This window comes from Cervus elaphus, chromosome 19, assembly GCF_910594005.1.
Source record: "Cervus elaphus chromosome 19, mCerEla1.1, whole genome shotgun sequence".
In the NCBI taxonomy this organism is placed as follows: Eukaryota; Metazoa; Chordata; class Mammalia; order Artiodactyla; family Cervidae; genus Cervus; species Cervus elaphus.
The window spans coordinates 51,701,596-51,724,194 of record NC_057833.1 but is presented as its reverse complement, the minus strand read 5'-3'; the positions used below and the strand labels follow the sequence as shown (position 1 = coordinate 51,724,194).

At 38.7% G+C, this 22,599-nt stretch overlaps 1 protein-coding gene across 2 annotated transcripts in view; it reads left to right on the top strand.

The window, feature by feature from the left end:
- FAM162A (family with sequence similarity 162 member A) overlaps positions 1-22,468 on the top strand; it is a 40,039-nt gene extending 17,571 nt beyond the window's left edge. For both annotated transcript variants that reach the window (XM_043874614.1, XM_043874612.1), the window contains exons 2-5: positions 4,071-4,193; positions 6,564-6,672; positions 19,644-19,752; positions 22,242-22,468. In XM_043874614.1, coding sequence (XP_043730549.1) covers positions 4,071-4,193; positions 6,564-6,672; positions 19,644-19,752; positions 22,242-22,334 — 434 coding nt within the window. In that variant the 3' untranslated portion in view covers positions 22,335-22,468. The remainder of the gene's footprint in view (positions 1-4,070; positions 4,194-6,563; positions 6,673-19,643; positions 19,753-22,241) is intronic.
- Positions 22,469-22,599: the final 131 nt, after the last annotated feature.

Genomic DNA, 22,599 nt, shown 5'->3' with positions numbered 1-22,599 from the left:
CTATTCTTCACCTCCATCCCAGGTGTGTCTGTAACCTCAAGGCCTGCTCTCTTTTCATTATTCCTCTATTCTGGCCATGCTGGCTGCCTCATTATGTCCTTGGAACCACTTTAGGGCCTTTGCACTTACTACTGTTTCTGTTTGGAGTATCTACCTGCATGCTAGCTCCCTGACTTCCTTCATGGCATTCTCATAGAGAACTTCTCTTACTGCCCTGTGTAAAATCTCACACACACCACATTTTAAGTACACAAACACTTTGTTTCCCCTTTATTTTTTCTCTCTGGCATTTACTATCTAACTATATATATATATAGATATATATATATTTTTCCCCCTTCCTCCAGTAGAATAGAAGCACATCTGGCATAAAGTTTTATCTGTTTTTTATATTGCCTGGAACAATACCTGACTAGTACATTTGTTGAATGAATAACTGTCTCCAAACGTGCGTTTGTGTGACTGACAGTAAGTAGGTGTACTTGGTAACATTTTTGCTTTAACCTGAACTGACTTTGGGGGGCTCCAAAATCACTGCAGATGGTGATTGCAGCCATGAAATTAAAAGACGCTTACTCCTTGGAAGGAAAGTTATGACCAACCTAGACAGCATATTGAAAAGCAGGGATATTACTTTGTCAACAAAGGTCTGTCTAGTCAAGGCTATCGTTTTTCCAGTAGTCATGCATGGATGTGAGAGTTGGACTATAAAGAAAGCTGAGCGCAGAAGAATTGATGCTTTTGGACTGAAGACTCTTGAGAGTCCCTTGGACTGCAAGGAGATCAAAGCAGTCCATCCTAAAGGAAATCAGTCCTGGGTGTTCATTGGAAGGACTGATGCTGAAGCTGAAGTTCCAATACTTAGGCCACCTGATGCTAAGACCTGACTCTTTTGAAAAGACCCTGATGCTGGGAAAGATTGAGGGCAGGAGGAGAAGGGGATGACAGAGGATGAGATGGACATGGGTTTGGGTGGACTCCGGGAGTTGATGATGGACAGGGACACCTGGCGTGCTGTGGTTCATGGGGTCGCAAAGAGTTGGACACGACTGAGCGACTGGACTGAGCTGAACTGAAGAGCTAAGAGGCAATTTGTCTTTTACTCTTCTAAACTGTCTCTGTTCTGTTTTTCTAAACTTACTCTGTTCTAATTAAGAGGGATGGGAAAGGATGGTACCTAAGGAGATAATTATTGGTTCTTTTTCTGTTTCCTCTTTAGACAGTAGAGCTCATTGTCAGTTGACTTGATTCCTTTCTGTCTCAGTACCTGCCAGAAGGGGATAGGACAGGATGGTGTGGGAAGGGACCTTATAGGTCACATTAAACTAGTGGTCCTCTGGGGAACATGAAAAAGTCCTGAAGATGGATGGTGGTGGTGTGTGCGTGCTCAGTCATGTCCAATTCTCTGCAAACCCCATGGACTGCAGCCTGCCAGGCTCTTCTGCCCATGGGATTTCCCAGGCAACAATACAGGGGTTGGTTGCCATTTCCTCCTCCAGTGGATCTTCCTAACCCAGGGATCAAACCCCTGTCTCCTACACTGGAGGGCAAATTCTTTACCACTGAGCCACCAGGGAAGCCCCGGATGGTGATGACGGTGGCAAAACAATGTGAGTGTACTTAATGCCGTAGCACTGTACACTTAAAAGTGGTTAAAATGGTAAATTTTGTGTTATGTGTTTTTTGCCATAGCTTAAAAAAAAAAAAAAAAAAAAAAAACAGTAGTTCTCAAAGTGTGGTTTCAAAGCAGCAGTAGAAGCTTCACCTAAGAGCTTGTTAGAAATGCAGATTCAACCCCAAACCGTTTCTAAAACTGGAGATAGGTGTGCCTTTGATTGGCATTTTACTGAGCCATTCGGGTGGTTCTGAATCACAGCATTAAATATTTTTGTTTTAATCTTGAAAGCTATGAAGAACTTTAGAAGAGATTCATGGAATTTATCCGTGCCCTGATAACAATTTAAAACTACCTTGGTCAGAAATTCTGACCATCTTAGGGATAAAATTGAAGTGTTCTGGAAATGTTTTGATTAGTGTTTAAGGAAACAAACAATGTTTAGAGTACCTGCCATGTTTCAAGCATCTTGCCAAATGCTATCACGTGTATTTTCCATTTAACCTTTAAATCAGCCTTGTTGAAGTAAATACTACATTATCAACATTTAAAATGCGGAAAAAAACTAAGATCAGTTATACTTTATCTACCTTTCTTATGGTGTACACATGCTGCCACTAGGTGGCACTGGTGGTGTGGTCACTCAGACCCAGGCAAAGCCTTCTGGGACTACTGCCTAGAAAACTGAAATAAATGAGCCCTCTTGTGAAAGAAATCAGACTGCAGGCAACCACAGATCTTGATACAAATAGAGGGTCCAGCTTAAGGTATGTTAGTGAATCTGACAATTCACTCTGAAAATAGGACCTCTGAAAATTCACCCTTATATAAAAGCAATGAAAATATGACCATAGTCTTAGAGTCAACCTTTTCAGAACTCTAGGTAATAACCAGAGGCTTGTGACAATCTGTGTCCAAGAAAAGGACTTAGTCATGGTAAGAACAGCAAGGCTCATGGAATGTTAACTGATTCCTGTCTCCTCTTGGCTTCACAGTAATACTTTGTAACTAATACCTTGAAATCATGTAGCTCTGAAAAATATAGCAGACACTGAAAAAGGCAGAATGGATTTGGAGCTCCGCAAGCCCCTACTTCAGAGGACTGTTACTATTTGGCCTGTCTGTCTGCTCCATGGAAACTCTCACTTAGCGGGCTTGCCTTTTTTTTTTTTTTAAACCTTACTCAGAGGTAATACAATGCAAACAGCTTCTTCCGTACGCACTCCCAGAGCATGCCCCCCAAATGCACACAGAGCCCTTCAGCAAAAGCTGGCAAACTTATTGGTGAAAGGCATTTAAGGAAGTCTCTGTCCAGTTATTAGTGGACAACAAAGCTAACTCCCTCCTCCATCTTTTGCCCCCCCCTCTCTCTCTCATCAATTCCTGTCAAGCAGAACATTGAAGCAGAAGGTGATTCTTTGTTTTACACATTTAAAAGGATGAATTTTTAATGTGAAATTATGTATCAGTAAAAGTTTTCTTTTAAAAATCTTTACACAAATATAAACGTGTGCCCATGAGAAGTCCACAGTGATTTTTCTTTAAGATTGCTATGTTTAAAGATTTTCTTAAACAGGAGAAAGAAAAAGCAAGGTAATTATGGTTCTTACCAACTTTGGGAGGTCCTGTGCTGTAAACACATTTTACTGCTCTTCCCTCTCTTTCTCCCCTTACTACTTCAAACTCTGAAGCTACAATGACTCTCTGTTAGGTATCTGGAACTTCAAAGGTATAGATTGTTTATCCACTAACAAATAGCTTTTTAAAACTGCTTGAATTCTGTGAAGTTTTAAGCACAAAGCTGTGAGGGCTCATTCTTGTCACATTAAAGGCAAATCTTAGGTATCCCTTTCTTTGTTACGCAGAGCATCATGGAGCGTCAGGATCTTGATCAGATTTATTATTGCTGCCTTTCCAGCTTTCTTTTCTGTTTCATTCTTCCGTAGTGCTCCCTTTCTCCCACATCCTAGGGCCCTAGGGCTCTTTTGTGATGATCCTTTGACTGAGGATCAGCCCTAGTCTATTGTATGACTCCCCACCCCCATACTCAGAATTATCCCCTTTTATCCTCATCAGAACTGTTTCTGGCTGTCTCTGCTTTGAATTCTGATTAATTTTTGATTAAAAATGTTCCTGCTAACACTGAGGGTTATACTAACACTAATGATTCATAGCAGAATCATTATTGTTATAAGACACGTGAGAAGTTTTATACTTTTATAAAACTTAAAGCCAATAAAATATATTGTAAATTCCTAATTTCCTAATCAGCAAAACATGCATATTTTAAGATAGCACTAAACACTTTAAATATAGTACATGTATCTTACATAGAGTAGGATATTCATTTTTTAAGTGAGATAATTTTTATGGATGAAATATGTATTTTGCAGGCATTTTTCATTTTAAGATATCAGATTTCCTTTATCTGAAACATTTTTTTTCTCTTTACTAGGAAGTTGTCTTAGGTCATGTGAAAGAGATGCTTTCTCATCATTAAGGCTTACCAGAAACTCTGATTTGAAGAGAACAAATGGATTTTGCAGCAAACCCCAGGAAAGTCCAAAGCCTCCAACCCGTAAGTTTTTATTTGTCTTTCCAGTTATGGACTAGGCAGCTTCCAAAGACTAGAACAACCTGGAATCAAAAGAACCTAAAAGAGAGGTGGTCACAGGGTTCCCTATCATGTAGTTCAGGCCTCCCAAGTTGTACTTATATGAGTTGTGCTTACATGTGGCAGTGATTTCTTCATTTTTCCCATTTGTCATTTTCATCTCTTACCTCAAGGATTTGACTAGAGCTTTCTGTAGATGATAGATGTACCAAAGTAAATATTGGTCAGCCTCAAAGATGAACCAGATCAAAAAATGACATTTGTGTACAATATACCTAGGGCTACGCACTGGCTTGTACATTAACTTCAGCCATGTTTAGTCCTATCCCTAACTCCACGTTCTGTCCCTGTCAGCACTGTGGAGAGAAGGAGCTTAATATTTAAACTGTATGACCCTAGGAACTACTTGCTCATTGCTTCTTCATGGGAATTGCTTCTTCTGGGCCCTACACTAGGGCCAGATAGGTACTGGTGGGTGGAAAATAACTGTTGTCAAAGAATATTTATTAAGAGGTTAAAAGTATTTACACCCCTTGACCTGGTATTTCACTTCTGGGGATCTATCCTAAGGAATAATCCCTTTATGTGGAAAAAGCTTTGAATGTAATGCTGTTCCCATTTATTTATATATATGTATATGTATCTATATATATTTTTATACACATATAAAGGAAAATGAGAAATTAGTCTAAATGTTAAATAATCTGGGAATGGTTATAGATGAGATCTACTTGATGAGTTGTGCAACTGTTGGAAATGGTGCTTATAATTACAACATACTGGCATGGAAAGTTTTTGTTATAATGTTAATGAACAAGGCAGGATACAAAATTTTACATTGTGTGTAAGCCCAAAAATGGTACATACAGAAATTACATATATGTGCCTATGTATGGTGATAAGATTTAGGAAACATACCAAAATGAACATAGTGCTCATACTAGGAGAGGAGAATTAAGCGTGGTTTTTATCTTTTTCTTTTTTCACGTCTGTACTTTCTGAATTGTCTTTAATGAGTATGTAGTACATAAAGTAAAAATAAACTACAGAGAAAGTACCACACTTAATAATTATTAGTAATAATAAAAGATTACAGCAGTACTATTTCTGTACTTCTGAATGTCTTTTCTTGCCTTTGGTTCTTTAAGGATTTTTTTTCCCTAGTGACTTTTCTGTTCCTCTTGCTGTTGGCTTCTGATTAAGTGAAAGGTGCAGCATAAACAAAGGTGACGTAGTCAAGGAGATAGTCCGTCTGCAAGAGAGATGTCAGCAGTACATGAAAGTTAGATGAGATTATCTCCGAGGTCCTTTGTAACTCTGACATTCTGTGATCCCCTTTTTCTGCTTCTCATCTTCAGTGACTTCCCCTTCCTTTGAAAGACTCTTTTATAGTCTGCGGTTCTGCCTGTTTCGGCTGCTCCATTTTCCTCTGCTGCCTCTTTGTCCTTTCTGGGTCGTGCACCAACACTCAGCCCCTGCTCTTCTGCGTCTGTCATCCTCACTGGCTCTTTCTTTGCACCAGTGGTTATCTCCACTCCCAACTCATTGAAACTTACTCAGATGGCGTAAATTTAGACCCAGTAGATCTAAAATGGCATTAGTACTTTTCCCTCTCCTGACTGGTTGTTTTCAGTCGCCTTATTTTGGTTAACAATACTGCTTTTGTTTTAATCATCCAAGTTTAAGGTTCTTCATGAATCCATCTTGATCAATCTCCGAATTCTTTCAGATTGACTTTTTGTTTCTCTTCCCACTGTTACAACTCTAGCTGAGACTATAACAACTCACCCTTGTATTGTAATAGCTTGTATTATAATCTCCTATTTGGTCTTGTCCACTCTGCCCTATCCTTTCTCTTTCCAGCCACTGTGCAGATTAAACTTTCTAAGTACAATAGTTCTTGAGTCAGGTCTAAAACCCTTAGCCTGCCATTCAGGTTCTTTTTTTTTTTTTTTTCAGGTTCTTTTATAATCTGATTTTACCTCACAGACTTAAAAATTCTACCAAAGTCAAACAGGCTCCCATGCTGTTCCCTTCTTAGTTCATCCTTCTCATCTTTATATCTTTGTTCATGGTGTTCTTTCAGCTTTCAATGGCTTGGGCTTATATTGGAAAATAATGCTTTTATTTTACCTCAGTCCTTACAAAATTTTTGAATCTCATTTAAGAAATATATAAGCAACCTAAGAAATTCCATTCAAATAAAGCTCTAATTAACTTGCGATTTCTCAGTGATTCTATTTAGTGAATAGCTAAAAAGCACAAATAGCATTTTTCTGTTGCTAAATTTGGGAGTCAGTCTCATATAAATATCTTCTCTTGTTTTTCTCATAGACACTTACAGCCACAGAGTGCCTCTGCACAAGCCTACGGACTGGGAGAAGAAGATTCTAATATGGTCAGGTCGCTTCAAAAAGGAAGATGACATTCCAGAGACTGTCTCGTGAGTGCTGAAGTTAGGGTTGTAAGCAGCTTTTATTTTTCAGCAATCTATTTTAAAGGAAAATCAGTTCCTCTGAGTCTATTTAAAACCTTTCAGCCATATTTAAAAGTTTCCACTTTCCTAAACGTTTACTTTTTGACAAGTACCTGGAATAAAAACAGTGCTAGAAAATCAGTGTGTTATCATTGCGCTTATGTAGTGCCTAGTGAAGAGCTGTCAGTTACTCTGAAGTCAGCTGATTTGATTTTCTCTCCTAGCTATAGAAAGTAACTAAATTAATTTCTCTTTCTTATATTTTTTTTGTTAGCATAGAGAAATGCAACAGATTTCTGTATGTTAATTTTGGTCCTACAGCTTTATCCAGTTCACTGATGAACTGTAGTAGTTTTTCTGGTGGCATCCTTAGGATTTTCTGTGTATGGTTATCATGTCATCTGCAAACAATGACTTCTTCCTTTCCAATTTGGATTCCTTTTATTTCTTTTTCTTCTTTGATTGCCATGGCTAGGACTTCCAAAACTGTGTTGGATAAAAGTGGCAAGAGTGGGCATTCTTGTCTTCTTCCTGATCTTAGAGGGAATGCTTTCAGCTTTTCACTATTTAGTATAATGTTAGCTGTGGGCTTTTTTATATATGGCCCTTACTGTTTTGAGGTATGTTCTTTCTGTGCCCACTTTTTGGAGAGTTTTTACCATAACCAATATTAAATTTTATCAAGAGCTTTTTCTGCATCTGTTTTAGATCATCATGTGGTTTTTGTTCTTCAGTTCGCTAATGTGGTATATCATACTGATTGATTTGTGGGTGGTGAAAAATCCTTGCATCCCTGGGATAAATCCCATTTGATCATGGTGTATGGACCTTTTAAGTTATTGTTGGGTTTGGTTTTCTAGTATTTAGTTGAGGATTTTTGCATCTATGTTCATCAGTGATACTTGTCTGTTATTTTTTTGGTGTTGTTGGTATCTTTGTCTGGTTTTGGTATCAGGGTGATGATAGCCCATAGAATGAGTTAGGAAGTATCCCTTCCTCTGCAATTTTTTGGAATAGTTCCAGCAGGAGAGGTGTTAACTCTTCTCTAAATGTTTGCTACAGCTCACCCATGGAGCTATCTGGTTCTAAACTTTTATTTGTTGGGAGTTTTTAAAATACTATTCAATTTCAATACTAATTATTGGTCTGTTCATATTTTCTATTTCTTCCTGGTTCAATCTTGGGAGATTGTACCTTTCTAAGAATTTGTCCATTTCTTCAAGGTTCCCATTTTATTTGCATATGGTTTTTCATAATAGTCTCTTGTGATCCTCTTTGTATTTCTGTGGTGTGGGCTGTAACTTCTCCCTTTTCATTTCTGATTTTATTGATTTAGGCCCTCTCACTTTTTTTTTTCCCCTAATGAGTCTGGCTAAAGGTTTATCAGTTTTGTTTATCTTTTCAAAAAACCAGCTTTTAGTTTCATTGATCTTTGCTGTTGTTTTTTTTAGTCTTTAATTTATTTCTGCTCTGATGTTTGTAATTTCTTTCCTTCTACTAACTTTGGGTTTTGTTTGTTCTTTCTCTGGTTGCTTTAGGTGTAAGGTTAATTTGTTTATTTGAGATTTTCTTATGTCCTGAGGCAAACTTATATTGCTTAAAAACTTCCCTCTTAGAACTGTTTTTGCTGCATCCCAGAGGTTTTGCATTGTTGTGTTTTTGTTTTCATTTGTCTCTAGGTTTTTTTATTTTCTATTTGATTTCTTCACTGATCCATTGGTTGTTTAGTAGCATATTGCTTAGCCTCTGCATGTTTGTGTTTTTTGCAGTTTATTCTTATAGTTGATTTTTAGTCTCATAGTGGTTGGAAAAGATGCTTGATATGATTTCAGTTTTCTTAAATTTACTGAAACTGGCTCTGTGACCCAGCATATGACCTATCCTGGAGAATGTTCCATGTGCACTTGAAAAGAATGTTCTGCTGCTTTCATGTGAAATACTCTAAATGTATCAAGTAAGTCCATTTAGTCTAATGTGTTATCAAGGTCTCTGTTTCCTTACTGATTTTCTGTCTGGATGTAAATGGGGTATTAAAGTCCCATACTAGTATTGTCTTACTTGCAATTTCTCCTTTTATGTCAGTTAATTTTTACCTTACGTATTGAGGAGCTCCTATGTTGGGTGCAGATATATTTACAATTGTTATGTTTTCTTGGATTGATCACTTGATCATTATACTGTCTCTCTTTGTCGCTTGTAACAGTATTTTAAAGTCTATTTTGTCTGATTGCTATGAATATTGCTACTTTAGCTTTCTTTTGATTACCACATGTATGAAATACCTTTTTTCATCCTCTCACTTTCAGTCTGTATGTGTCTCTAGATCTGAAATGAGTCTCTTGTAGGCAGCATATATATGGTCTTGTTTTTCTTCCATTCAGTCTGTATTTATTGGTTGGAGCATTGAGTTCATTTACATTTAAGGTAATCATGTATATGTATATCCTCACTGCCTTTTTGTTAATTATTTTGGATTTTTTATTTACATATATTTGATTTACAGTGTTTCACATGTACAGCAGAGTTATTCAGTTTTATATATATATATATATATATATATATATATATACATACATCTATTCTTTTCCATTATAAGTTATTACAAGGTATTGAATATAGTTCCCTATGCTCTACAATAGGTCTTTGTTGTTTGTTTTTTATGTGTAGTATGGATTTGTTTTGTAGCTCTTTTTTTCTTTCTTCTTTTGTTCTATTCTCTTCTGATATGACTATCTTTAGTGTATGTTTGTATTCCTTTTTCTTTGTTGTGTGTATATTTATTATAGGGTTTTGGTTTGCAGTTACCATGGGTTTTTATATAGCAGTCTGGGTATATAAGTGATTGTTTTGAGGAGCTCATCTCTTAGTTTCAAATGCATTTAAAAAAAACACCTGAGTTTGCACATTCCTCTCCTGATGACTACTGTTTTTGATATCATGTGTGTGTGTGTGTGCATGCTCAGTAGCTCAGTCATGTCTGCCTCTTTGCAACCTCATGGACTGTAACCCAACAGGCTTCTCTGTCCTTGGAATTCTCCAGGCAAGAATACTGGATTTTGGGGTTGCCATTTCCCTCTCCAGGAGATCTTTCTGACCCAGGAATTGAACCCATGTCTCTTGGATTTCCTGCATTGGCAGGTGGGTTTTTTACATTGTGCCACCTGGGAAGCCCATGTTTTATATCTGATTGTTTTGTGTATCCCTTCACTGCTTACTGTAGATACAGATGATCGTAACTACTTGTCTCTCTTAATCTCCCTACTATCTTTTTGTATGGATGATTTCCTACCTTTACTAACTTTGTATGTGAATGATTTCCTAACTTTACCTTTGCCAGTGAGCTCTTTCATTCCATAATTTTCTTTTTTGTAATTGTGGCCTTTTCTTTTTTGCCTAGAGAAGTTCGTTTAACATTTATTGTTAAGGCTGCTTTGATGGTGCTGAATTCTCTTAGATTTTGCTTGTGTGTAAAGTTTTTTATTTCTTCATCAAATCTGAATAAGAACCTTGCTGGGTAGACTATTCCTGGTTGTAGGTTTTTCTCTTTCATTCCTTTAAATATATCATGTCACTTCCATCTGACCTGCAGAGTCTACTGGAAATTCAGCTGATAGCCTTGTGGGAATGTCATTCTATGTAATTTGTTACTTTTCTCTTGCTGCTCTTAGTATTCTCTCTTTACCTTTAATTTTTGTCATTTTTATTTTTGATTACAGTATTCTTGGTGTGTTCCTCTTTGGGTTAACCCTGTATGAGATTCTGTGCTTCCTGGACTTGGATGACTTTCATTTCTCAGGTTAGGAAAGTTTTCAGCTATTATCTCTTCAATTATTTTGAAGCACTTTCTTGCTCTTCTCCTTCTGGGACCCCTATAATGTGAATATTAGTGGGCTTGATGTTGTCCCAGAGGTCTCTTAAACTGTCCTTCTTTCTTTTCATTTTTTTCTGCTCTGTGGCAGTGGTTTTCACTATTCTGTCTTCCAGCTCAGTGATCCATTTTTCTGTATCATTTAGTCTACTGTTGATTCCTTCTACTGTAGTTCTCATTTCAGTTACTGTATTTTTCACATCTGGCTATTGTTTGTGTTTTCTCATTTAAAAACTTCTAACTCCTCGCTCTGTGTACCCATTCTTCTTCCAAGTTCTTTGATCATCTTTATGATCATTACTCTGAGGTCTTTCTCATGTAGGTAGGCTATCACTTTACTTAGTTCATCTTCTAGGGTTTTATCTGTTCCTTCTTCTAGAACATATTCCTCTGCTGCCTCTTTTTATCTGAGTTGCTAACTGTATTTTTATGTATGTGATTGCAGATCCCTGGGGAGCCCTGGCACTAGTGCTGGCACACTGGTAGCCAGAGAACAGGGTCCTGATGAATCTGAGCCTGTTGCCCACCTAGCGGCAGGTGAAGCAGATCCTGGGGTTAGTACCAGACTACTGGTAGGCAGGGCTGATTCCTGGAATCAGGCTGCATGACCCAGGAACGCCAGAGCTCAGTTCAGACATAGGAATCATTCCAAGTTGAGAACCACTGCTCCTGCCTTATGGTTTGCATCTTGGCCAAAAAGAGATTCTAAGAAATAGATGCAGTCTACCTGTGGGACATCATCCTCTTCAGAGACAGGGGCTTGGGACAAAGCTCCTGGACATTCATTCTCTTCTAGTAAGAAATTGTTCTGGAGCCTTCTGGCTTCTAAATCAAGTCATGATTGAAGAAGTTCTGGGTTCGTTCAGGGTATCTTTTTGTAGGAAGATAAGTAGGTTTTGCTTTCTGTTTACAACAACTTTAATAACAGAGCCCTTTCTTTCTGCCTGTCAAATTAAATAGCACATCATATTCACTAGAATTATTTCAGCAGGAGAGCCTTGGTCCTTCTTAGCTCAAGTGACAGTTGTATTCTTCTGGAAGAGCATGCTGGAAATAAACATGACCTCAAATTCTCACCTGTACTGTAATTTCTTCATGAATATCCCAGCAGAAATCAGGCTGGTATGTACTCATGGCCCTAATAGGTGCTTTATACACTTTACTAAGGAAAACCTGCCATAGTCTGACTTGTAGGCGGTCCCAAGACACCATCAAGCCCAAAGCACAATCTCACGAGTCACCCTGGCAGTCCCTTCTCTGGGCCTGAGCCGCCGTTTATGCTTGTGCTGGTAGTTCTGAACAGGCACTGCTTAACATACCCGTTCTTATTGCTCCCTGTAGAATGGAGGGCAACCTTGTGGCCTTATTTAAATGCACTTTACTTTTTATGTTCCCTCAAATGGAAAATACATCACTTTTCCTGAGGATTACAGCACTTCAGTTGGAAATACCAGTTCACATAAAACATTTGTCAACATGGGTCGTTGTGGTTGGTGGGATTTCAGATGCTCTTAGGAGCAATTCAATGTTCTTAGCAGTTGTTCCTGGTTCCTCCCACCCTGCAGGCCCAGCTTCAGTGCCTAGAGGACTCCATCCACATTGCTCCCTCACTGGATCCAAGCTCTTATATCAGTGTATATATGCTTTCAGGGTTCTTCTCCTACCATCTGCAACACCCTGGACCCTGTGCCTCCTTCCATGCATTTTTAAAGTATTTTCCTCCCCCCAGTTTCAAAAGTAATATAAGGATGGAAAAAAAGTTAGCACTCAAATTCATTCATCTAGATATAATCACTTTCTACATACTACTGAGTAGGCCAGTTCTCTATCGTGAGCCCATTAGGACTCCACATACCCTGCCCTGATGCTTACCAAACACTCAGGTAGTAGAACTGGGACCCATTGCCTACCTGTAGAATCACCAAGATGAAGCAGCCTTCTGTTTAGACTCTTCCCTGTTAGGCCTTTTAGCTTTCACATAAGAATGGTAACCCAACCCAGAACTTTCTATCAAGGTACATAGGTCTGTATTCAGCAGACCAGTTATAGGAGGCACTTGACAAAGAGCACAACCTCAAGTTCATTGTCACTCAGTTTTACCAAAACATTAGTTTAAAGATAAATGTTAAGGGAGCATTGCCTAAAGGATCTTTCTGCTGTACCAGATATCCTGAAATCTATTCCTGGTTCAAGGCAGAGAGCAAAAGCTGGGTATAAAGAGCACGTTGTTTAACTCTCCCATGTTTGTTTTCTTTCTGAATTGTGCTTAGTGTTGAACCTTATGCTCATTGCAGTGTGGTTCAGATGGTAAAAAAAAATCCACCTGCAATGCAGGAGACCTGGGTTCGATCCCTGGGTTGGGAAGAGCCCCTGGAGGAGGGCATGGCAACCCACTTCATGGGGATTCTTGCCTGGAGAATCCCCATGGACAGAGGAGCCTGGTGGGCTACAGTCCATGGGGTCTCAGAGAGTCGGACATGACTGACTGACGAAATACAGCACATTGTCAGGATGTTATTGAGAATGTCATTATATCATATACTATCTTCTTAAGAACCTCAGGGAGAAATAGATACTGATACATTTTAGCACTAACTGCTAAAGTGAACCTACAGAGCCAAAACTGGGCCCACCATAGCAAGTGTAGATTAACATGTCTTACTCTTTTTTGGCTTTTTTTCTTTATTTTGCCTTTCCAGGCTCCATTTTTCATCTTCATACTTTTTTTTAAAAAAATTTTCCTACTTTAAATTTGTGCAGTCTTACTGTGTTTTTTTTTAAAAGTTAAGTTCAGTCGCTCAGTTGTGTCCGACTCTTTGCAACCCCGTGAACCACAGCACGCCAGGCCTCCCTGTCCATCACCAACTCCCGGAGTCCACCCAAACCCATGTCCATCAAGTCAATGATGCCATCCAACCATCTCATCCTCTGTTGTCCCCTTCTCCTCCCGCTCTCAATCTTTCCCAGCATCAGGGTCTTTTCAAATGAGTCAGCTCTTTGCATCAAGGTGGCCAAAGTATTGGAACTTCAACTTCAGCATCAGTCCTTCTAATGAACACCCAGGACTGATTTCCTTTAGGATGGACTGGTTGGATCTCCTTGCAGTCCAAGGGACTCTCAAGAGTCTTCTCCAACACCACAGCTCAAAAGCATCAATTCTTCGGCGCTCAGCTTTCTTTATAGTCCAAGTCTCACATCCATATGTGACCACTGGAAAAACCATAGCCTTGACCAGACGGACCTTTGTTGGCAAAGTAATGTCTCTGCTTTTTTAATATGCTGTCTAGGTTGGTCATAACTTTCCTTCCAAGGAGTAAGCGTCTTTTAATTTCATGACTGCAGTCACCATCTGCAGTGATTTTGGAGCCCAGAAAAATAGTCAGCCACTGTTTCCACTGTTTCCCCATCTATCTGCCATGAAGTGATGGGACCAGATGCCATGATCTTAGTTTTCTGAATGTTGAGCTTTAAGCCAACTTTTTCACTCTCCTCTTAAGCTTTCCTCAAGAGGCTCTTTTGTTCTTCACTTTCTGCCATACAGGTGATGTTATCTGCATATCTGAGGTTATTGATATTTCTCCCGCAATCTTGATTCCAGCTTGTGCTTCCTCCAGCCCAGCATTTCTCATGAGGTACTCTGCATATAAGTTAAATAAGCAGGCTGACAATATACAGCCTTGATGTACTCCTTTTCCTATTTGGAACCAGTCTGTTGGTCCATGTCCAGTTCTAACTGTTGCTTCCTGACCTGCATACAGGTTTCTCAAGAGGCAGGTCAGGTGGTCTGGTATGCCCATCTGTTTCAGAAGTTTCCACAGTTTATTGTGATCCACACAGTCAAAGCCTTTGGCATAGTCAATAAAGCAGAAATAGATGTTTTTCTGGAACTCTCTTGCTTTTTCGATGATCCAGCGGGTGTTGGCAATTTGATCTCTGGTTCCTCTGCCTTTCTAAAACCAGCTTGAACACCTGGAAGTTCACGGTTCATGTATTGCTGAAGCCTGGCTTGGAGAATTTTAAGCATTACTTTACTAGCATGTGAGATGAGTGCAATTGTGCAGTAGTTTGAGCATTCTTTGGCATTGCCTTTCTTTGGGATTGGGATGAAACCTGACCTTTTCCAGTCCTGTGGCCACTGCTGAGTTTTCCATATTTGCTGGCATAAAGTTCAGGTATGGTTAATTTACAGTGTGGTGGTTTAGGTTACAGCATAGTGATTCAGTTATACATAATACATACTTTTTCAGAGTCTTTTCTATTATATTACAAGAGATTGAATATAGTTCCCTGTGCTACATAGTAGATCCTAGTTTATCTAATATATATGTGTGTATCTGTTAATCCCAAACTGAATTTATCCCTCCCCCTCCATTCTCTTTGGTAACCATAAGATTATTTCCTATGTCTGTGAATTTATTTCTGTTTTGCAAATAAGTTCGTGTCATATTTTATATTCCACATCTAAGTGATATCATAGACACTTGTCTTCCTCTGTCTGACTTCACTTAGTATGATAATCTCTAGGTCCATCCATGTTGCTCCAAATGGCAATTTTCATTATCTTTTTCAGCTATGTAGTATTCCATTTTATGTGTGTACATGTATGTATATATGTGTGTGTGTAACTGTGTCATCTGTGTCTTGGCTATCGTAAATAATGCTACTGTGTACATTGGGGTGCATGTATCTTTTAGAGTTTTTGTCTCTTCTGGATATATGCTTAGGAGTGAGATTGCCAGATCATATAGTACCTTTATTTTTGGTTTTTAAAGGACCCTCTGTGCTGTTCTCCATAGTGGCTGTATCAATTTTCCTTCCCACCAACAGTGCATGAGGGCTTCCTTTTTCTCTGCATCCTTGCCAACATTTGTTACTTGTGGTCTTTTTGATGTCAGCCATGCTGACAGGCTTGAAGTGATACCTCATTGTGGTTTTCTTGATGATTCTTGGTGTTTTTTTATGTGCCTGATGGTTTCTTTTTAGAAGTGTCTACTTAAGTCTTCTGCCCATATATGATTGGGTGGTTTGTTAGATATTGAGCTGTATGTGCTGTTTGTATATTTGGGAAATTAAGCCTTTGTTGATCCCATCAGTTGTGAATATTTTCTCCCGTTCTGTAAGGTTGTTTTTTGTTTGTTTGTTTTTTTCATTTTGGGTATGGTTTCCTTTACTGTGCAAAAGCTTGTAAATTTAATTCAGTCCAATTTATTTTTGCTTTTCTTTCTTTTGCCTTGGGAGATTGACCTCAGAAGATATTGGTAAGATTTATGTCAAAGACTGTTTTGCCTATGTTCTCTTCTAGGGGTTTTATGGTATCATTTAGGTCTTTAAGCCATTTTGAGTTTATTTTTGTGTATGGTGTGAGGGCGTGTTTTGATTTCATTGATGTACATAAAGCTGTCCAGCTTTCCCAAACCACTTATAAATAGACTTCTTTCCTCCATTGTATATTCTTGCCTCTTTTGTCCAAGATTAATTGATTATAGGTGTGTGGATTTCTATGTTCTGTTCCATGGACTTGCATGTCTGTTTTTGTGCCAATACCATGCTGTTTTGATTACTGTAGCGTAGTATTGTCTGAAGTCTGGGTGTGTTATGCTCCTAGCTTTGTTCTTTCTCTTCAGGATTGCTTTGGCAATTCTGGGTCTTTTGTGGCTCTATATAAATTTTAGGATTATTTGTTCTAGTTCTGTAAAAAATATCATGCATAGTTTGATAGGAATCACATTAAATCTGTAGACTGCTTTGGGTAGTACGACCATTTTAACAGTGTTAATTCTTCCAATCCAAGACTGCACTATGATGAATAGAAGTGGTGAGTCACAATTCCAGAAAAATAAACAACCCAATCAAAAAATGGGCCAAAGATCTAAACAGACATTTCTCCAAAGAAGACATACAGATGGCTAACAAACACAGGAAAAGATGCTCAACATCACTCATTATCAGAGAAATGCAAATCAAAACCTCAGTGAGGTACCATTACACGCCAATCAGAATGGCTGCTATCCAAAAGTCTACAAGCAATAAATGTTGGAGAGGGTGTGGAGAAAAGGGAACTCTCTTACACTGTTGGTGGGAATGCAAACTAGTACAGCCACTATGGAGAACAGTGTGGAGATTCCTTAAAAAACTGGAAATAGAACTGCCATATGACCCAGCAATCCCACTTCTGGGCATACACACCGAGGAAACCAGATCTGAAAGAGACACGTGTACCCCAATGTTCATTGCAGCACTGTTTATAATAGCCAGGACATGGAAGCAACCTAGATGCCCATCAGCAGACGAATGGATAGGAAAGCTGTGGTACATATACACCATGGAATATTACTCAGCCATTAAAAAGAATACATTTGAATCAGTTCTAATGAGATGGATGAAACTGGAGCCCATTATACAGAGTGAAGTAAGCCAGAAAGATAAACACCAATACAGTATACTAATGAATATATATGGAATTTAGAAAGATGGTAACGATAACCCTATATGCAAGACAGAAAAAGAGACACAGATGTATAGAACAGACTTTTGGACTCTATGGGAGAAGGCGACGGTGGGATGATCTGAGAGAACAGCATCGAAATATGTATATTATCAAGTGTGAAACAGATCACCAGTCCAGGTTGGATGCATGAGACAAGTGCTTGGGGCTGGTGCACTGGGATGACCCAGAGGGATTGGGTGGGGAGGGAGGTGGGAGGAGGGTTCAGGATGGGGAACACATGTAACTCCATGGCTGATTCATGTCAATGTAAGGCAAAAACCAGTACAATATTGTAAAGTAATTAGCCTCCAACTAATAAAAATAATTGGGAAAAAAAAACAAAGTACTGAGCTTATGATCCCATCATGTATAAATGTACTTTTGAGTTGAAATTGTATCCATGACTATTCTGAATACTGAGTCCATACATGCATATGCCTCTGTGTTTGAGAATACTGTCATATTTATACATCTATGTGCATATTTATTAAAAGAGGAGAAAAGAAAAGAGCATTTAGTGGGAAGTTAGAATTTAGTTAGAATTTAGTGGGAAGGCTTTTAGCTGTTCACTGTTGAGTATTTGGTTGACTATGGGTTTGTCATAAATGCTTTTATTAAGCATTTTTATTATTTTTAAAAATTTTCTCTGTACCTACTTTGGTGAGAGTTTTTAGCATGAATGCTGAATTTTATCAAATGCTTTTTCTATATCTGGTGAAATGATCACATGGTTTTTGTCTTTCTTTTGTTAATGTGGTGTATCACATTGATTGATTTGCATATGTTGAACCATCCTTGAAACCCTGGATGAATCCAACTTGATTATGGTGTATGATCCTTTTTATGTGTTGTTGGATTCAGTTTCCTAATATTTTGTTGAGTATTTTTACAGCTATCATTATCAAAGATATTGGCCTGTAGTTTTCTTTTTATAGTGTCTTTGTATGATTTTGGTATGAGGGTGATGGTGGCTTCATGGAATGACTTTGGGAGTGTTCCCCCCTCTTTAATGTTTTGGAGGACTTTGAGAGAGATCATCATAAGTTCTGTGTTTGGTAGAATTCTCCAGTGAAGCCATCTGGTCCTGGAGTTTTGTTTGCAGAGAGGTTTTTTTTTTATTATTACTACATAATCTATTTCAATTCCAGTGATCAGTCTGTTCAGATTAGTTAGTTATTTTTGCTTGATTCATTTTGGGGCGGTATGTTGTAGGTTGTCCAGTTTGTTGGCATATAATTGTTCAAAGTATACTCTTAATGTTTTGTGTTTTTTTTTTTTTTTTCATTTCTGTGGCATTGGTTATTATTTATCCTTTTATTTCTTATTTTGCTTATTTGGACCCTTTCTCTTTTCTTGTTTAGCCTAGCCAGAAGTTTTTTTATTTTGTTTATCCTTTCAAAAAATGAGTTTTTGGTTTTAATTATCTTTTTCAATGTTTTTTTCTTAAACTCTATTTTATTTCCTTGCTGATCTTTATTTTCTTCTGCTATGGTTTTGTTTGTTCTTCTTTTTGTAGTTCTTTTAGGTGGTTGGTTAGGCTATTTGAGATTTTTCTTGGTTTTTGGTTTGTTTGTTTTTTTCAGTTTTCATAAAAGTGTTTTATTATTGGCAGATAGCACCTTTAACAGTTAAATACATTTAAGTAATGTATAAGCTTTCCAGGTGGTGCTGGTGGTAAAGAATCCACATGCCAATGCAGGAGATGCAAGAGACATGGGTTCGATCCCTGAGTTGCAAGTATCCTTTGAAGGAGGGCATGCAGCCTACTCCATATCCTTGCCTGGAGAATCCCACGGATAGAGGAGCCTGGCAGGCTGTAGTCCATAGGGTCACAAAGAGTTGGGCACTGGTAACTAGATAGATAACCCTTTCAACTAGAAACCAACTAATAAGTAACTATCTAAATATTTAAAATACAGCTTTTATTTAGATCATCCTTTGTTTTGATCACCTTGGGTATATGGGGCTCCTGTTGGTCACACTGCAAATATATTAAAGTCAGATCTTTTGATACCCATTCCTGGAGGTTTCTTTCATCCTCCAGCTCCAGAGCAAGCCCAGGTTTGTGACCTCCAGCATTATACTCTTCCCATCTACCAGAGCAGACAATGGAGGCTTCATACCAGGCCTCAGAGTCTGAGTGTAGCCTATTCCAGTTAAACTATAGTTGTTGACTTTTGCAGAAATTGAAGCAGTAGGATCCAACTGATATTTAGCTGCAATGCCAAAGCTAGTACAGCTGGTTCCTGATGTCCAAGAAAGGTTTATTGAAGTGTGAAGATCTTCACATACTTTTGGTTAAATTGATCCTCTAAATTCTTTCCCATCATTGGCATAGTGTGTAGCTGGAAGTCCTCAGTCCCACTATCTTCATCTCCACCCCTTTACCATGATTTATATAAAAATATAAAGTGAATTGTGAAAATGCTCCATCCTCCCAAAAGTCCTACGAGATCTTTGGGTCTCACCTCCTTTTTTTATATTTATGGGCACCACTCCACTCCTGATTTGTGGGACACAGATTTATATCCTCTAGCAACTCATAAATTTTAACTTTCTCTCATGATCTCATTGTATTGCTAGGTTTGAGATGCTTGATGCTGCAAAGAACAAGGTCCGGGTGAAGATCAGCTATGTAATGATTGCCTTGACAGTGGCAGGATGCATATTGATGGTTATTGAGGGCAAGAAGGTAAGAGTGGACTTCCCCTCTATCTTTATATATTTTGCACAAAAGACCTAGAGGAAATCAGGGGTTAATTCTTGTATTTATTCTCTGTGATGAGGAAGTCACTTCCTATACAAGAAATGATAAAAAACAAAATAAAATATGGTAGAACCAAACCTGAGATTATCATGCCTGGAGATAAATAGCAAATCCTAATTTTGGCATGCTGAAGAACTAAATAGTTTTGGTTAAGTAAAAAAAGTTTTTAGATGTCACAGGTGTCATAAGGAATGTGAAACAAGATGTACGACACTGGCATATATACGGGTATCTCCTTGTATGTCTGTGAAGCACTCACAGTACATGGACTTATTGATCCTCACTCTGCCTTAGTCTTGGTGAGTGTTCTTATCACTGTTCTCTACTTGGCCATCTGTCTAAGCTCCTACGCAGTACACTGGCATTCAGGTTCACACAAGCATTAATAACTATCTTACTGTCTTCCAGGTACCTTGTTGTTATCTCAGTTAAATCTTAAAATAACACTGCAAGGTAGATACTATTATTAGGACCTCATTTGTAAATGAGGAAACATAGCTTAGAAAGCTTAGTAACTTACCCAAGTTCACACACATCTCCCTAACAGCAGAGCCACAGTTTGTATCTAGACCTAATTGAGGTGACAGGAAAAGTACTCCCACTTACTGAGTGCTCCTTTTATAACAGGTATTGTTAAACTTGGGCTTAGTGGTTAAGAATCCACCTGCCAATGAAGGAGACCCAGGTTCGATCCCTGGGTTGGGACGATGCCCTGGAGTTGGAAATGGCAACCCGCTCCAGTATTCTTGCCTGGAGAATCCCATGGACAGAGGAGCCTGGCAGATATATAGTCCATAGGGTTGCAGAGTCCAACACAGCTGAAGCACCTTAGCACAGCACAGCACGTTGTTCAACTTACTTAGTCACAATAATTCTGAGAACCTAAGAGGTCAGTTCTCTTATCCATGTTGTGTAAAAGAAGAACCAAAACTTATTTACTTTTCCCAATGTCACATAACTAGTAAGTGGCAAGACAAAAATGTAGAGTCAAGTTTTCCAATTACTATTTTGTGATTAAAATACAGATATTTTTCTATGCAGCAGTACTGGCCAAGCCATTATTTAAATCCCATGTTTAATTCTATATATCACAGCTCCCACATGGAAAGAAATGTCTTATATCTATTGTCAAGAATTTAAAGCGTTCTTCTGCAAACCCAGTGATAACTGACTTGTGTGCAGTGAGTCCAGAGTAAAAGTGAACTTCTGACTCTCTTTAGAGTCTTGGAATAGAAAATACCAACCATTTATGCTGATGTTATGACAGCATGAAGGGCAAGTGTGGAGGCCTGGGTGAAGTTCTCTTGACAACTGTGTTCCTACCCCACTTCAGTATTTTTCCTGTCTCCCTGTTTGACTTTTCATGCTTAGCTCTCAGATTGAACCTACAGAGCATATAAAACAGGATATAGGGGGTTCTAAGAATTCTGAGAAATCTGCATTGCTTTTGTCTACTTGATGATGCTAGCTGAGTTTAAATACTCCACAAACAGATCACTCCCTGGGATCCCCCCAGCCTCATGAAAGGGTATGCACTGTATAAAGAGCTCCTCTCCTGTCCCATACCATAAATATTATTTTTCTTTTATGGAATTGTCCATTTCTGAAAAGTTGGTAAATGCTACTGGAATGACTAACTTCTGAATTTACTGTGATTTAGAAGAGAGAAATTAGCCATTGTGCTTTGTCTCTTCATCATCTAACCTTCTGCTTCTCCGCCCCCTCCATACTTAATGCTGAAGAAAAACACCACTGTCTAGGGTGCTTGTTTCACTCATTTGGTATGAAAATTTGAAACTGGACTGTTTATTTAAGCTTCACAGAGATGTAACAAGTCAGAGGGAGGGAAGTAAGGGAAGAGGATGGTTGCATCTCCTCCTCTGCTTTTCACCCAGAGGATGGAGTGGCAAGGTGGACACTGCTGGGAGTTGTCAAGGGGACTACTTGGTGATAGTGAAATATGGGATCCCCAAAGCTGAATGTTTTCGGTAAAAGAGGAATAAGGAACTAGAAGGGTGTGAAAGTATACAAATGAGTTGGGGATGGAGAAATGGTAGCAACAAAGAAAAGTGAGAGGAGGAAAAAGGGGGTAGAAATGGAAACTAAAAGGTACTTAATACTAAAGAGAGGAAAAGAGAAAGACAAGGGACTATATTATAAGGGAGAAGAGAGGCTAGAAGATTTAAACAGAAAGGCCAGAAAGGAAGAGAAGGCGGAGGTGTGGCATTTCTCTTGTGCTTGAATGGATAGACTGCCACACTAGGAGCATTAGAGGCAGAAGGCACGTGGAGAGGCCTGCTGTGCCTGGTAAAAGCAGCAAACCATTCCACCATGCCTGTACTTGCCACGTCAGTTAATGACATCCTCCCCGACCCGGCATAAATAATCACTTGTTCACATTCGTTTCACTTTAGGCTGCCAGAAGAAATGAGACTTTAACAAGCCTGAATCTAGAAAAGAAAGCTCGTCTGAGAGAAGAGGCTGCTATGAAGGCCAAAACAGAGTAGCAGATATATTGGTGTTGGTTGGATTTTGAAGATCTAGAAATAATGCTGCAGCCAATAGGCCTTACTAAAAAGAATGTGGTATATGAGCTTCCTTATTTCCACTCTAGAGCCACAAATAAATTTTCTTAAAGAAATCACTTGTCTGTATTTTACAACTTTGAGTTCAGTTCAGTTGCTCAGTCGTGTCCGACTCTTTGCGACCCCATGAACCACAGCACGCCAGGCCTCCCTGTCCATCACCAACTCCTGGAGTTTGCCCAAACTC